The sequence below is a fragment of the Charadrius vociferus genome, unplaced genomic scaffold (genome assembly GCF_000708025.1).
Source record: "Charadrius vociferus isolate BGI_N301 unplaced genomic scaffold, ASM70802v2 scaffold190, whole genome shotgun sequence".
In the NCBI taxonomy this organism is placed as follows: domain Eukaryota; kingdom Metazoa; phylum Chordata; class Aves; order Charadriiformes; family Charadriidae; genus Charadrius; species Charadrius vociferus.
The window spans coordinates 2,045,145-2,061,580 of NW_009646608.1; the positions used below are offsets into that span (position 1 = coordinate 2,045,145).

Sequence of the window (16,436 nt, forward strand, 5' to 3'; positions counted from 1 at the left end):
AGCCCGCCCGGCTGAGGGGGAGCCGGAGCGGGGAAGGGCGAAGGGCGGCCCCTCTGCGGGGCTCCTTCCCCGGCCGGGCCGCACTCGTCCGTCTGCCACTGGTGTCCGCCCGCTCCTGACCCTACGCGGGCTTCAGCTCTTTGACTTTGGGGTGGGTTTTTTTTAATAGGAAAAACCGGACTGTGGGAGTTGCGGGGACTGAAGCGGGACCCGCTCAGCCCCAGCGGGTTGTGTGGAGGGCTTCGCCCTCACAGCCAGCCGCCATGTCGCTGCCCAGGCGCGGGCACCGACTCCATCTCCCCTCCGCATCGCTTCTCCACAGAGGCCTGGGCTTACCCAGGACGGAGCAGATCCGAGGTTTCTATCTCTGAAACTTGCTCCTTCCCCAGGTTGCGGTGTGAGTTTGCTACTCTTCAGGAAAGCCCTGCGAGGTTGTCCCCGTCCCCCTGAAGGTGCTGGCCGTGCTGGGCTCCAGCTGGTCTGCTGCTGGTGCGCACCTCATCCCCACCACAAACCCCTTCTTCTCCAGGTACCGGGAACCCATCATGAGCCTGGTACTGCTCTGTTTTCCTCACCCATCGGACCTATACAAGAAGATAATTTCTGCATGCCTTTTGTTTTGTTATTCGGGATGATTCTGTAAATTACATACACAGTTTTGGTTTTGTGTTTTTTTTTTTTTCTTGCCTGGCCTGTACTGAGAAATGAGTCGCTGATGATTTCTTGAGGGTGGAAAAAGCCATATCCCTTCACTGAATGGCTGCTGCAGTCTGAGATCACAGAGTCACAGAACGGTCAGTGTTGGAAGGGACCTCCGGAGATCATCTAGTCCAATCCCTTGCCAGCAGAGGGTCACCTACAGCAGATTTGCCAAGGGTGTTTCTTTGACATGATCACGGAGACATGGAGAGGCTGGGTCTTCATCGGTGCTTTTACCTGTCTTCAGGTCTCCATTATTTACTTTTAGCTGCAGCCTCAGTAGCGTTACTGTTTAGCACCCTTCCCTCCTCCTACCCAGCCTCCTGTCTTTTATGCCTCACAACCTGGCTCTTATCCAGACCTTTCTTACAGCTTTTTTAGCACAATTGTTTGAAAAACTACTGAAATAACTTTTCTCCTTTATTTTGATAGAGACTTCCCCTCGCAAGAATTTCTCCCCGCATTCAAGCTGATTTTTTTTCCCTTCTTTTTTCCCCTCAAATCTCATCCCACTCTTTCTGGCTTATGTCTCCATTGATTATGTCACTCACAGTAACTCCATCCTTCCCCCTTCTAAAGACTCAAAGCTTCTGAGTGGAACTGGAAAATTCAAGGAGTTTGGCTTGGCCTGTGGGGGAAGACGACAGGTATTTCTCACACGTGTATTGGATGGGAAGAGTTAAAAGGCAATGGTATCAGTACGTTCTTGTTCTCTGTCTATATTGCAGATGAGGGAAATAAGATAGGAACAGGAACGCATTTAGCAGAGTCATACCAGTGATGGATGTGTCTCAAAGGGGTTTAGGAAGCAGCCAGACCACGGCAGGAAGCCCCATCTGGCAGTGGGGTCCATGGTCCCTTCAAATTCTCCATTTTGAGGGTCACCTCAGAAGGCAAAATGGATCCATCCCACTTTGAACTGGAGGAAGCTGTGCTTGCCCCTGCCAGCTGCAGCTCTGCTTCCCCCTCCGCTTACTGTAAATGGCACAACTTATAAAAGTGATTGTTTAAGGGGTAAGCTAACAGACTCACGCTCCAGCTTTTATGTGTAGAGCATTGACCACACTTCGCACTTTACTTTTTTAAAATAGGCTATTCTTCACAAATTGCAGAAGTGAATCCAAGTTCAGATTCCTTCACAGTGCCTCCGTGAGATACTGAATTCCCAGATACACACGTGCAAACACACACCCTGCGTGCAGTTCTGCCATGTGGAAAAGGCACCATGAAATGGTGCCTCTTGTGAGACAGTGCACGTTTCCACTTGGGGACTATCGCTGGGTCACTGAATCAAGGGGAACAGACACAAGGCTGTTCTAGGAAGAGCCCCCCATGACTACAGCAATACAGGGCCATTTTGTTTCAGAAGCATGAAACCATAACCCTTTCCAGTGTTTACTTTTATTGAGACAACAGGCCAAATTCAGAGTGAAATAAAAAACAGTGACAGGAGGGTTGAGTTGAGTGGAAGTTGGTTGCTGATGGAAGGGGTCTTAACATATGCATTAGAGGGGTTGGAATTATCTTAGAGCGCTAATCAGTGTAAATAAAAAAGCATTCAAGTTACCCCTCTGTTAAAATGAGTAAAGTCAATAGAAGTTTCCTGCTCCCCCACCTTCCTTTCTGAGCAGTATCAATATGCAGCATTTAGAAACCATTTCACAAAGTTAAACATTTATTAGGAACAAGAACTATTACAAAAAGATACCCATAGTCTAAATATATACATGAGGTTTAAACATAGCATTTTCATGTACCTTTAGCTATAAAAATACATTAGATTAACTGTATCCTAATTTATAAATATAGTTCTTTTTTTTTTAAAAAAAAAAAGTAGTATTTCATATGAAAGCCTTACTGTGCAATGAAAGAATATATACCCTCTAAGGGGTTATTTTAAAGTTAGTGTCTAGTGTTATATAACTTAGAAAATTCAGTGTGTAGAGTCAAACCCTGATTTATACAATAAGAGATACATTGACTTTTAAAAAACTTGATAAAGGAAAAAAAAGAGGTGAAATATATATCATACATACAAAGCCAGAATACTAGGATTTTAAGAATTTCAGATTATTTCAGTTTCAACCAGTTTATCAAAAATTAATGCAGAGATACATCAAAATAACCAGCCTTTTACTGTTTGCCTTACCTCCCTACTGTCTGACTGCAGCCCTAAAAAACCATCAAGTAGGCAAAAGTAAAATGTTTGTCTGAGAAGCTGTTTGCACTTTAAGTGTTTTACAAAAATTGAAAGTTATTTACAATGTTCCCATTTGGCCTTTCATGGGGAAGGGAGGACTTTTTCTTAACCGGATGGGGAGATTTACCTGTCTCACTTATCCACGGGAGGACAGGCACCTAGTTACACACCACTGTTGGAGGCATGTCATTTAAAAAGTTAAGCACTGTTGAAGTGCAATTTCAACGTTCACAAACTAATAAGGAAGTTTAGGCCCATGCAAACTTTTTCCTTACTTATCGCCACCCACCTTCCTTCCTCCTCCAAAAAAAGGTCCAGTCACGCAACGGAACTTGTTACTGACTGGGTATTTCTCTGAGCACAGGAAGGTACTGGTTAAATCCTTGCATCAGAGAATAGAGGTTAGACCTGCATTTCTGCTTTGAGCCCTGACATCTTGAAAACTCCGGGCAGCAATCTTTAGCAGTGCTCTATGGAGATCTGTTGATATGCCATGAGGAACCTCTACCAGTTTGCTCTCAGAGGACAATCCCAGCAGGATCAGGTAAACTTCCTAACAAGCTGACACCACTAACTCCTGCATACTTACAGCTCCTGTGGATGTGGAACTTGCTGTACATTTGCCAGTGGTTCTCCAGTACGGAATCAGGAGGAGGAGGAGGGAAAGTAGTGAACCCAGGAACTGAAGACAGCATGTGGCTTGTCATTAATCTCATAGTAATGTCTGGGCATGCAAAGAAGTTACTGCCGGAGATACTGAGGCGTGAACTTGGTGTGACAGCCACTCCATGGATGCTCTTCCTGTATGTCTGTGCTTATACAACTGTAAGCACATGACAATTCAAGGCAGTTTATTCCTCAGTGAAGGATCAGCTACTCCGTGCTTGCCACAAGGTGACAGCACTCACGAGGACAATTACTGCAAAGCTGTTGACACATTTAAGTCCAGCCATAGCTTATTCCATGGTAACTGGTTTGTATACCCACATCTTTAGCACTCAGTGCGTGCTTGGGAACACCTGCCTTTTCATACTGTACTTCCAGAAATTTATTTTAAGCTACATTCATACGGGATAAAGAAACAATGAGAAGAGCTTATAAGTTTTACTCTCATAATAATAGCTCTGGCTCAAAAAATGAAGAGATGTTCACACAGCCTGAAAGTTACAGAGAAAGAGAGAGCAGGACAGCTTCTTGCAGCTCTTCTGCTCCCTCCCCCAGATCAGAAAGACTAGCGTGGGATGTTTTCTGTGGGGTATCCACCATGCTACATGCTTAGCATTCAACTCTGTGTCATCACGGTAAGTACAGTGCAAAATCCTCTTGCGAAAAGTGCTATAGTGTAGGTTTGAGATACAATTGTGACTCATTTGGAGCCAGAAGGGTTAGCAAGTCAGTAACTTGCATTTGCAGCATGTGTAATGTGTGCACACCAAAACATCAGGTTCAAAGGACACTTTAAAGTCTAGCTCTGTCGGGTGAAATACTGGCCCCAAAGGAGTCCTCTAGGAAACTCCCATAAATCTCATTCAGGGCTAGAATATCACCAATACGGAGAACGCATGTATCTTTAGAGAGACCAAGATAGCTCTTTCAAAGAGAATTTCTTTGCAGATCCTTTCATGAAAGCTCGCACTCCCATCCCAAACTCCAGCTGCGGTCTTCACACAAACTCCACCAACTTCAAAGTTGTATTAGCCCTACCACTCAAGTCCATTTAGGCCAAGTGAAACCCATATGCCTCTGAAGGTGTTTAACAGTCCGTGCTAATGGTACCAGAAGTCTCTCTAACATGCCATTGATGTCCACATCCTTCAGGGGTACAGTTTGAGAGCAGATGTCCGGCAAACACTGTGACTGACCAGCATTATAGTCACAGGGAGCAGACAGAAGTACAGCCAGGGACTTGTCCAGTACAAGTGTGTGCTATGCTGCCAGTAGGGTCAGTTAAATTGGTTTTTGAAGAGCCAGTTGACAAAATGGAGTCCAGTAGATTCAGTGTTCCTAGAGGAATAAAGTTAGGTGTTTCCATTTTCCTTCCTACCCCTCCCCTCCCCCTTGCTCTGAACACGTCCCCCATGCGTCACATTCAGAGTGTCAGCAGTTAGGCCTTCTGTTTTCATGGACTCTTCTGGGAGAGTTTAATGGTGACTGTTTTCACTTCGGTGTATTCTGCCAAAGCATATTCACCGCTGGAAAAGAAGAGGGAGGAGAGAAAGGGACAAACAATTGTAGCATGTTAACGTGTACTTCCCTAAGAGAAGAGATTTCTGCGCAAGTGCATATCAGCCACCGATCGACAGCTGCTGTAGACGACATCAGGCCATTAAAACCAGATCTGAACTAACTTACACCAGCTATCAATTTGGCCCACCACTTCTAATAACCACTAAGTACATGCACGTAAGTACACACAACCAGCTCTGTTCCCGTGCCTTGCCCGAAGGATAAACCCCTGACATCCCTGAATTAGCCAGGCAGTTAGGCAAAGTAAACCACAAGGTCTCAATATGTGTGTCCCATTTGAGGATTCATTCATTTGCTGTGCTTAGCAAGTGAGGCATCTGAATGTCTCAAGAGAAGGAAATGCACCAGAACAGCTACTGGAAATCGTTCCTGGCAAAAAATATGGCTTATGAAGGAAAAGGCGTGTTAGATTCCTTTGAAAAGTCTTCTGAATGGTGTAAGAAAACCTGCCTCCCTCCTATACAAGAAGAAAATTAAGATTTAAGTCAATTGAGCAGCTCTACTTCTAATTTATAGGGTGACCTTGGTTTAAAAATTGCTGGGTTAGTAGAGCTGGAATGTCTGGTAGCCATGCTGCAACAGGTCAGGCTGGGGAAGAGGGACAGAGGGTCCTTCTGTAATTTAGTAGCAAGCTTGAAAGATCAGAGGTAGAATGATTTTGGAGATCATTCCTTATTGTTCTAGCTCCAACATTAGAAAGCCAGAGGTGGAAAAGGTCCAATTATGAGCAATGATACAACAGTCAAGGGAGACCCAGATACAACTGTATAAAGATGGAGGGGGTTTGGAGTGGATACTAGTGTTCCCAGCCAAGGTGCCGTACTTCTCCCTTGATCTCAAAATCTAAGTAGTAAGGAAAAATGCTTGCAAGTGGACTTGTCTGAACTGGTTATTAAGAGCTCATAAAGCAGATGAAGGTACTCCTAAAGGCATCGCTCACATTCTCACATCTGTGCTTTACCATCCACGCTGTACTGTCTTAGCACTCCCCTGTGCAGCAAACTCAAGCCTGATAGATTAAAAGTAAATTCAACAATATTTTCACTGAATCAGAATTGTTACTGCATTCACAATCCACATATAAACAAAATACTGAGCAAAACTTACAGTTCTCTGCCATTGCCTGACATTTTAAAGCCACCAAAAGGAGCCTGTGCATAGAGCGCATTGTAACAGTTGATCCTACAATAAAAACGTCAATTGTAAAAAGACAATTCAATACCAAGGAGAAGGAAGATGCTGACAACAACAACAATACAAAAAAGGCTGAAATCTCTGTTTTCTCTTTATACAGTTCATTCACTTGAGAAATCAGATTTTAGAAATAAAATCTTATTTTGCTAAAGAAACAGAAAACATTTCAGTAGTACTCAGTCTGACCTACATCTCACTTCATAGTCTCTAATGGCTAAGACATTCATGCTTGAGCTGGCATTTACGCTGTGTTCAGAGCTGAGCTTAAAATAAATAGTCCAAGCTATTCCCTAGTTTAGTGAAGCACATTCCGAAATGAACATGTTTACGCAGAAAGCTGTCTAAACACTCGCAAGCAGGCCCCACCATCCACTTCCAGGTACAGAAAAAAGTTGGACTGCATTAGACAAATGTGTCATTAGTCCCATTTCTATAGACACTGGGTAGGAAAAGCTAATGCAGATACTTCCTCACATCTCAGAGCAAATGACGGAAGAGAGACAGGTACGCCTTGGTGCTGTAGGGCTGCACCTTCATGTATGTACAGCACATGTATCCTTCAAAGCCTAACATTCCATTTTTATGTCAATACTACTCAGAGGCAGATTCTTCTGGTGCCAACTCTTGAAATCAATCCTCTGTATGCATCAAAATCAGACATCAGATCAAATTTCTATCTTGAGGGGGAAAAAAAAAAAATCAGGATTCCATCTTTAAAATTATTCTAATATAAAATAAGAAATTTTGTAAGCAAAAATAGCTGCTTATCTTTCGGACAGTGGTGTGATGCCATCTACTGCCCATACTGATTTGTGCACCTAAGACTCCATCTGATGCTACCTAAAGATGATAAGAATTGCTTTTTTCTACATACAGGATTTTGAAAGGCATCATGTCTGGTGGAACTTAGTACATCCCCTACATTTTCAGAGTTTTCCAGATGAAGAACTACATCAATTGAATGAACAAAGAGTCAATTTCCAAAGAGTGTAGGGTACTGCATCTGGGGGGGAATAACCCCATGCATCAGTACAGGTTGGGGGCTGACCTCCCGGAGAACAGCTCTGTGGAAAGGGACCTGGGAGTCCTGGTGGACAACAGGATGACCAGGAGCCAGCAATGTGCTCTGGTGGCCAAGAAGGCCAATGGCATCCTGGGGGGCATCATGAAGAGTGTGGCCAGCAGGTCGAGGGAGGTCATCCTCCCCCTCTACTCTGCCCTGGTGAGACCGCATCTGGAGTACTGTGTCCAGTTCTGAGCTCCCCAGTTCAAGAAAGACAGGGAACTGCTGGAGAGGGTCCAGCAAAGGGCTACAAAGATGATGAGGGGATTAGAACATCTCTCTTATGAGGAAAGGCTGAGGGACTTGGGTCTTTTTAGTCTGGAGAAAAGAAGACTGAGGGGGGATCTTATCAATGCTCATAAATGCTTAAAAGGAGGGTGCCAGGGGGATGGGAACAGTCTTTTTTCAGTGGTACCCAGTGACAGGACAAGAGGGAACGGGCACCAACTTGAACACAGGAAGTCCCATCTAAAAATGAGGAGGAACTTCTTTCCTTTGAGGGTGGCAGAGCACTGGCACAGGCTGCCCAGAGAGGTGGGGGAGTCTCCCACTCTGGAGACATTCCAAACCCGCCTGGACGCCGTCCTGTGCAACTGCTGTAGGGGACCTGCTCTGGTGGGGGGGTTGGACTAGATGATCTCCAGAGGTCCTTTCCAGCCCTGACCATTCTGTGATTTTGTGATTTCTTGCCAGACTGTCTGTTCCTCACCACCTTATTTTTATGAATGGATGTTGCTTCTGAGCAGAATATCAAGAATTAAGTAGAATACTAACACATCTTACCTCCAGCACTTACACACGATTCCAAACCATACATCCCTCACTCCTCCCAGGAAACAAAATCCCAGCCCACACTCTGGTCCCACACTGCTTACCAGACAGTTCCCGATTGCAATGCAGAAGCTAGCGTTAATGCTCTGTCCAGATTCTTTGTGAACACTGCAGCTGTGAGTCCGTACTCGGTACTGTTGGCTCTTCTTATGACCTCTTCTATACTCTTGAACTTCATAATTGGCTGAACCGGCCCAAAAATCTGCACATATCAATTAAGCATTAGTACAGGAAAGCCTTTGTTAATCATGGTAATTTTGAAGTAATTGGAATAAGATGTTTTGTTTGGATACTATATTTAAAATGTTATATCCTAGCCTTCTAGAAGTCACTGATAGAGGCTCTGAAAAACTACTAACTAAACTGACTTCAAAGGAAGTACAGTGATGTGCTGTAGTAGTTAATATATGCTAAGATCCAACAACTAACAGATCATCTATGACAATCAAAATAAGCAGAGTTAGATCTGGACAAGTTTCAAATGATTCATCCTTACTCCATTTACAACTCTCCTTTTGAACTCAGAAGTCAGTAAGCTCAAGAAGTAATTAATATATTTCAAGGATTGCAAGTTTTCTTTCTTGGTTTTAACTCTGGTTTTGTCATTGTACGCAGTTTATTTGCATGCAGTGCATTTACCACGTATATGTTTGACCCAAACTTGGCTTCCCAGGTTGCCAGTATAACGGCAGTCAGCATACACAATACTTCCCAACTTCGGGGATGAAGTCTGTCAGCAAAGTCTCAAAGGTGGGGCCCTTTTCTGGCCCGCATGGTCTTGCGGTATAATAATGCCCCAGAGAAGGTGAGATACCGTCTCACTTGTGCCACCTTGAGGGCCAGGCTAAGCAGTTTGTGAGGCCTTTAGGCTCGTACAAGCGTTTCTAAATGTCTTCGTTTTGGGAGATCCAGGTACTTAACTGGATCCTTGATCCTAGGCAAAGGATGAACGTGCATTTGCAACAAAACTGCAAATGAATGAAACTGGATAAGCTTCATGAATCATGACTTGGGATTTGGAGTCAGTTCATTAAAAAAAAAGGCCTGTCATGGGATTTTCAGCTCTTATTCCCTCTATTTTTAGAATGTAACTCATGCCTAGACTGGCTGATATCTTTCCCAGGTTCCTTAGAGATTCTGTGGCAGATCTGAGACATCTAAACATTTTGCCAGGAATGAACAGTAAGCAGCCCCATAAAAAGCACTAGGCTAAACTATAAAATACAAGTGCCAGTTAGACTTTGGCAACTACTTAGTTTCCATTGGGGAACATGACGAAAAGTAGATTAACTTCTATTTCAAAGGAATATCACAGGATCTAATCACTTGCAGCTTGTTCAATTTTTCTGCATATGAATAATGAAAGCCAGAGTATTAGATCTGCACTTTGCTGGCTTCAACCATGTTTTCATATAGGAAAAAAATGGTCAGCCTTAAGGGATTGCACCATGAGAACCAAGTCTGGGATTATTTCAGATGCTAAGACTACTTGAGAAAAGTTCTTAAGTGACAGTATAGCAGGGCCATTCCTTCCCTCCTCACCAGCTTCAGGTCCCCGAGTTCTTATCCCACCTTTCTGCAATAAAGTAAGTCCTTTTTTACAAAGTAGAGGAGTACGAACACACATTTTACTGTCCTCTGTCACTTTGAATCAGCAGGTACCACAGCTGAGCAATTTCACGTCCACTCAGTAGGCGGTGTGTGAGAGCACACAGAACGCACAACCATCCATCTGCACAGAGTGGGAAAGCTTAACCCTGTCTTCAGAAAAACTTTCAAACTTCAGGGCAAAAAATACGTAGAATTGCTCCAGCCTGCCACAGTTTCAGTTATTTTTGTTCAGTTATTTATATTTAAAACCAAGGATTAAAACAGAAACCCCTCCATCACCACTATTCCTTATTCAGAAGCAGCATTTATAGCAGCTGTACCTGAATAAGGCATGTGCTTGTATTTTGCATTACATCAAGTTCTCCTGAAATGAGACCCAAAAGCTTTAGGGTAGTATTAACTAATATGTTTTTATCACGGTTTATTATTGTCCAGTGAGTACACTCACAGGACCACTTCCCTTCTGCCAAAAACCAAACAAAATGAGGAAAAGCAGCAAGGCATTAGAAGAGCCTGGCCACCAGACACCTATTAATTGCACAAAAATTGCTGCTAGAACATTTTGACAGCTTTTTTGCCTGTTCTGCTCTCCCCCTTCTCCTCTCACAATTCCCTCCTCCCCATGCACATACAGTCCAAATTGAAGCTCACCTTGCAAATACTTCATTAGTAGAATGGATTTCAGCATTAGGCAGATGTTAGAACACTGAAATAAGTGAAACTTCTATTCTCCTCTCAGGTTTTCACTTCAAACCACAACCATACCTCTTTTCTTTCTCATTTACAGTAGTAAATGCATATAAAGGTTTAGGTTACTTGTACTGTACCTCTTCTTTGGCGATACGCATGTTGTCAGTGACCTCCGAAAACACAGTGGGTTTTATAAACAGGCCTCTGTCTTCAATGGCAAGTCCCCCACACTCCAGCTTAGCCCCTTCTTTCTTCCCACTTTCTATCAGCTCCAGGATTTTATCGAACTGTTTTTGGTCAATCTGTGAGACACAAAAGGGAAAGAAACAGACAGTAGTGCCTTTCTTATCGCTGTTCCAGAGACCGGAGTCGTGGTATGTGGCCCCGAGGTACATTTGCAGGGCACAGCCAAACTGGGTAAGTTTACATCTCATTCTATGGTACAGCAGTCAGGCAATACGCAGGCTGAAAGACAGGACGTGGGCATAGCCCTGAGCCACAGGAAACAGAAAGTGAAGTGACATGTGAGAGTTTAATCTAATAGCTTGCTGCCATGTGGAGGGGGTCTCCCCACTTTCCCTTCCTCTGCATCCTGATCACGCACTCCCACAGCTCACCTCACTCCAGCTCTGAGACTTACTGACCTCCATGCACTGATTTAGCTCAGGAGCACCGTGAGAACAGCCTGAGATGGGTTTTGCTGGGCTAACAACCTCAGCTCAGCCAAGGATGTGACCAGCAACGGAATCAGTGCAAGGGAAGGAGGATCAGGGTGTATGAATTATTAAGTTGACTTTGCTATAATGTGCAGCTTCACCCACAGCTATCTGTCCCCAGCTGGAAGAATCCAGCAAGCTCTGCCTCCATCTCTTTACACACGCACGCTGTATGAACAGCTTCAAAAATAAGTCCCATTAGTGGTGTGACTTCAGAACAACTATTGCACTGAAGCCATACTTTTGAAATCAGAAACACCTTTCAGGGATCGTAGAGACTAGTACCACCCCAGCATTTTTTTGTTTCTCTGGACTGGGAGCCATACCCTCACTTTTAACTACCAACCTTGTCTAACTCCTCCCCAGCCATAAATATGCAGTAATCTCAAATGGTCAGTACTGTTGTGTCACTAGCCTTTAAACCAGGGGTTTCAGTAGAGGTGGGGAAAGGCCAGTCCAGTTATAGGACGCTGAAGTCCCACAGCTGTGCAGCCCTGCCCCAAGGCTTGGAGGAGACATCACGTACTCCACAAGCACAGTGGGTCATGTGCTTGGGAAGAGGTGCAGAAGTCCACAGCACTTCTGATCAGTACTGGTCCTTCTTTTGTGCTCCACGTGCAGCAGTGTACTGCAGGTATTGTCAGGTTTCAAACAAACAGATGTGGCTATTCACATGATACATAATTAAGTGATGAAACACCTCATCACAGCACACTGCAGATGGTAAAAGGCTTATGGAGACGTTTAAAAAAGTAAAACTAACAAAAAACTCAACAAATTCATGGAGGTGATTAAATAAAAGACTCCACCCACTGGTTCAAGGTGCCCTGGCAGCCTGGAAGGTTGTTCTGAATGCCAGGTATCTCCAGATGCATGTACTGGTTCAATACCCTCCCTAGGCATCTGTTTTTATTTCAGCAGGGCCAGTTGCCAGTTGGGACTGTTTACATGGAGTGTTCCACATTTGACTCCTCCAGATTACAGACTATATCCTGTCCCTAGTTAATCCCGGCCACACACAATCCTAAGTTTTCATGCTTTTAGACAAATATCAAAGCTTCAGGAGGGTGTCCTTGGGGTACTTCTGGTACACAGAGAAAACAGAGAACAGCACATCTCCTGCCACACAGATGTGCGTACCCCATGCACTGTGGACAGCTTGTACTAAGTGCTCATGTTCTCTCATGTGTTAAGATGCTACCCAAGGAAACACTTGATACATGCTACTGCTCAAGGAAACGTGTGCCCTCATGTAGGATACAGACTGTCACATAGTAAGTTTGGCAGGTGTCATACATATTGTCTATTTGTCTGGTTGCTTAGTTGCCAAATGTAAATAATTTGAAAATATCTGCAAGTGCTTTCCATCCTGGCATGTTTGTGATCCAGACCAATCCAGTTTATCCACTTCACATCACAGAAAACAAAACAAGGATATTTATACAGCTGTAACTTGTTGCAAAGCAAACTATAGTTAGATGAAAAGACACTGGGGAAAGAAAACATTTGTAAAAATGACATGCAAGGGTGGAACTGTTTGTCATTGTAACTAGAGCTTGCAAGGCTTGTTTAAATTCTGTCCCCTACTCCACTATTATTTATGGTTCAAGCATTGACTTCTATTAAAAACACATGATCCGTTAGAGCAAATTCTACTATTTGTCCATCTAATTCAAGAGAGGAAGGTTTCTAATGATCACTGCAATGCTGAAAATCTGACAACCCCCAAATCTTCGTATCTTAATTCATTTAAGTCAAGGAGCAGTTTTTCCTTTTCCAAACCTAGCATTTGTAATCCTACAGAATAATGCCACAACTGTGTCCAACTGACTGTTGAATGCTTTAATCCTACAGTACACAAATGTCTACGCTCTAAGGAAAATATTCACTGTCTTAAAAACCAAACAATAGGGTTTGGGCTAAAAAACTTCTGGCTAGCAAGTGACATGAGACAGCCTTAGTGCTCATTTCCTTCCTGCAGACCAGGCCTTATAGTACACAAATCCCCATATTTGGGGTTCTGCAGTATCAAAACTAGTCTAGTCTTGTTCTAATCTAATCCCTGTTCTAGTCCACCAGGATGTTAGTCTCATCTAATGCAGTCTGCTGTTCACAATTGTATAACGCACTGGTTAACCAGTTTGCCATCTGTGCAGATTTACTTTATTACTTCCTATGATACAGCTCACAGGAATCCAAAGTTAAAAACTGCCCTTGGTCTGCATTTGAGGTTGGCACTCTACCCAAACAGTCCTGATCAACCCTCAGGTTTCTTGTGGTGTCCTTTGAATTCCAGCCAGCCAACATAGTCAGATACATGTGAGTTTTGGAAAAGTCTCATCAGAAACATGCCTCATTTCTGTTTAAATTTAATACTGTTTATATTTGACCTAATTTTGATCAGAGCAGTGCAGTTTGTATCAGCATAACCCAATACTGAGCTGACACAGACTTTTCCCCACGCTCATGCCACAACCATCCATGCCAGTGCACAGTAATGCACATCAGGGAACTGACCTGAGTAAAACTTTTCCCTCACTTCCAAAAAGGTTGGATTAGACCTGAATCAGCCAGTTCCCCAATCTAGTTTGCAAGTGCAGTGCAATATGGGAGCAAACACCTGCAGACAGACCCACTTTTCCAGGACCAGCTTACATCAAGTTCTTATGGAAGAGTATTGCCTGTCACCCCTGCTGTCCTGCACCAGGATGCCTCAGTAGCTACTTAGAGCACTATGCTCAGCCATGGTGCGGCTTGGTTTCACGAAACACTAGCTCAAAGTCTGGACTGCAGAAGCTCTCCTATTTTAGGCTTTCTGAACTCTCTGGAAATTGCACGTCCTGTTGTCTGGCTACAAGCACTTGGAGTCCCATGTAGGACCAAAAAGATCACAGGCTACCACCACTGTCAGCCTAAAGGCTGGATCCATCTTCTTCCCACTGGCTTCTGAGCCAGAGATCACCCCAGAATGGGGTCTACACAGCAGCATGTGGCCATTTTCATAATGCTGTTGTGTGTGTTCACCCTGACCCACGCAGAAGGAGAATGAGAGCAACGACCTGGATCTGAAGCAACTGAGGCCTGACAGGGGGAGATGAAGAAGAGGGGGAAGAAAGATTATTTTTCACGGTGATTTTTCCCTTACCCATCAGTTCAGGATAAAAAAAAAAAACCCTCACAGCAGAACAGGTTAATTTGGGAACGGAGGAAAAATTTGATCTGGAAGCTTCACATTTGAACAGTAACTTGTGGGCAGGTGTGAATCTTTGCTACTTTGGGAGGTATTTTAAGCCCTTGTGACACTGCATCATTTCTCTCTTCTGCTTGAACTTCTGTGTGCTGCATCTTAGAGCATAGGCTCCGGAGAGCGAGCAACCATAGCTGCAGAGGAAGTGGTTCTTCCTTTGCACTGGCAGCCACATGAAAGCTTTGGGATTAACAGTTTCCTCCCACTCTCTCAGCACCTTCCCATCTTGGGTTTGACAGTTGCACGCAGAGAAGTTCAGGTGTGTGGGTGGGTGTGCTGTCTCTCCTAGCTACAACTGTAACAGGTAAGCCAGAACAGGGGAAGAGGACAGATGAATCATTTTTAAAATCTGACCAGACACTGCTATTCCAACTTAACTGTTCTCTTAATTATAGCTCTGTATGCAGAGTCTCCCTTAATCCATTGGGAAGTGTTCTGACAGCCTAGCAAGAGCTGGGAGCATGAACGAACTGAAATAAGCAGCCCAGTTCTACATGTTCTGCTCACTGCAGAGTGTTTCGCCCTTTAAAACCTCACAACTACTTCCCTATGATTTCAGGGGCTGTCCTCATGAAATCAATGGTCTTTGTCACAGCAGCCAGGTGAACATGGTCCTGACTGGACTAACTATAAATGCAGCTCACTTACTGCTACTCCTGGATAAGGATTAGGATGACATTATATTAAAACAAACAAATCTGAAAAGCTGAGAGATCTTAACAGAAGGAAAGAGCAGACCCTGAAATGGTTTGAGGGTCAGGTAATCTCTGCTGAAGCAAGTTCCAGAATGGGATTATTTTCCTAAGACTGCTGAGCAGTTTGAAATCTCTTTCTAGGCAAGTTACAGGGACAGATGCAGCCCCAGCATAAACAGGGGATGTACATCATGTTATTCCCAATGCGTGAGGACATGCAATAAGGTTTTGCCATGCATGGATCATGTGTAAATGGGCCTAGATCCAGATAAGGCGAGGCAGATGTCCCCACAGTTATTCATTCTCTGAGGGATCCTATATCCCTCTGAGGGATCATGTGTAAATGGGCCTAGATCCAGATAAGGCGAGGCAGATGTCCCCACAGTTATTCATTCTCTGAGGGATACTATATAGCATCAAGGAAGAAAAAATAGTACAGTACTGAGAACAGGAGGCCTAGGTTATAGATTTCTGGGACTCCGGATCATCTTCCTCCAGAGCTCTCCACCACAGCTCAGATTGCTTCAGAAAGCAAAAATAAGAGGAAGGCTCTGGAAGCATTGACAAGGCTGGTCATGACAGCAGCTTGGCGTGGCTCTTCCTTCTAATTCAGCTGAAATTTCTCCAAAGGATCAGAAAGGGGGAAAAGGAGAAGAGGGAAAGTGAGGACTCAGGAGTCCCTGGGCTCTAACTACTTGTCATCACCAACACAGCCAAGTGGCTGAATGGCCATTTCTGCAGCTTCACTCTTCCGTGCATTGCTATTGCTCGCTGCAACGTGCTTTGTATTACTGCACCAGGGAGACGGCCCCTTCCATAAAGCTGGATAAGAAGTGAATTAAATACATTTGTGTTTAAAAAAATTACAACATAACATTTCAACAGTTGTGATTAATTGGTATTTAAAATAGAGAGAAAAATAAAGCCATGATACATTACTCACCCCTTGGTGCTTCTGCTGGGACCATATTCGCAAGGATAATATTTACACAAGGAAAATGAAACAAAAACACAACCAAAAACCAAACAACAACTGTTCACAGGCACATAGTTACCTGGGGCCCTTGTTCAGTTCTGGCATCAAAAGGGTCTCCAACGAGTCGCTTCTTGGCATACTCCACGCTGCGCTTGACAAACTCCGGATATATCTGCTCCTCCACAAACACTCGTGAGGCAGCCGTGCAGCACTGCCCTTGATTGAAGAACACGCCTTGATGGGCACATTCCACTGCCAAGTCCACTG

At 44.0% G+C, this 16,436-nt stretch overlaps 1 protein-coding gene across 1 annotated transcript in view; it reads right to left on the reverse strand.

Annotated features, from left to right (window-relative positions):
- Positions 1–2,356: 2,356 nt before the first annotated feature.
- ALDH1A3 (aldehyde dehydrogenase 1 family, member A3) overlaps positions 2,357–16,436 on the reverse strand; it is a 37,598-nt gene continuing 23,518 nt past the window's right edge. The window contains exons 9-13 of the mRNA XM_009886980.1: positions 16,249–16,433; positions 10,673–10,837; positions 8,279–8,436; positions 6,254–6,328; positions 2,357–5,091 (exon numbers count right to left, since the gene is read on the reverse strand). Of these exons, the coding sequence (XP_009885282.1) occupies positions 5,019–5,091; positions 6,254–6,328; positions 8,279–8,436; positions 10,673–10,837; positions 16,249–16,433 (656 nt within the window). The 3' untranslated portion in view covers positions 2,357–5,018. The remainder of the gene's footprint in view (positions 5,092–6,253; positions 6,329–8,278; positions 8,437–10,672; positions 10,838–16,248; positions 16,434–16,436) is intronic.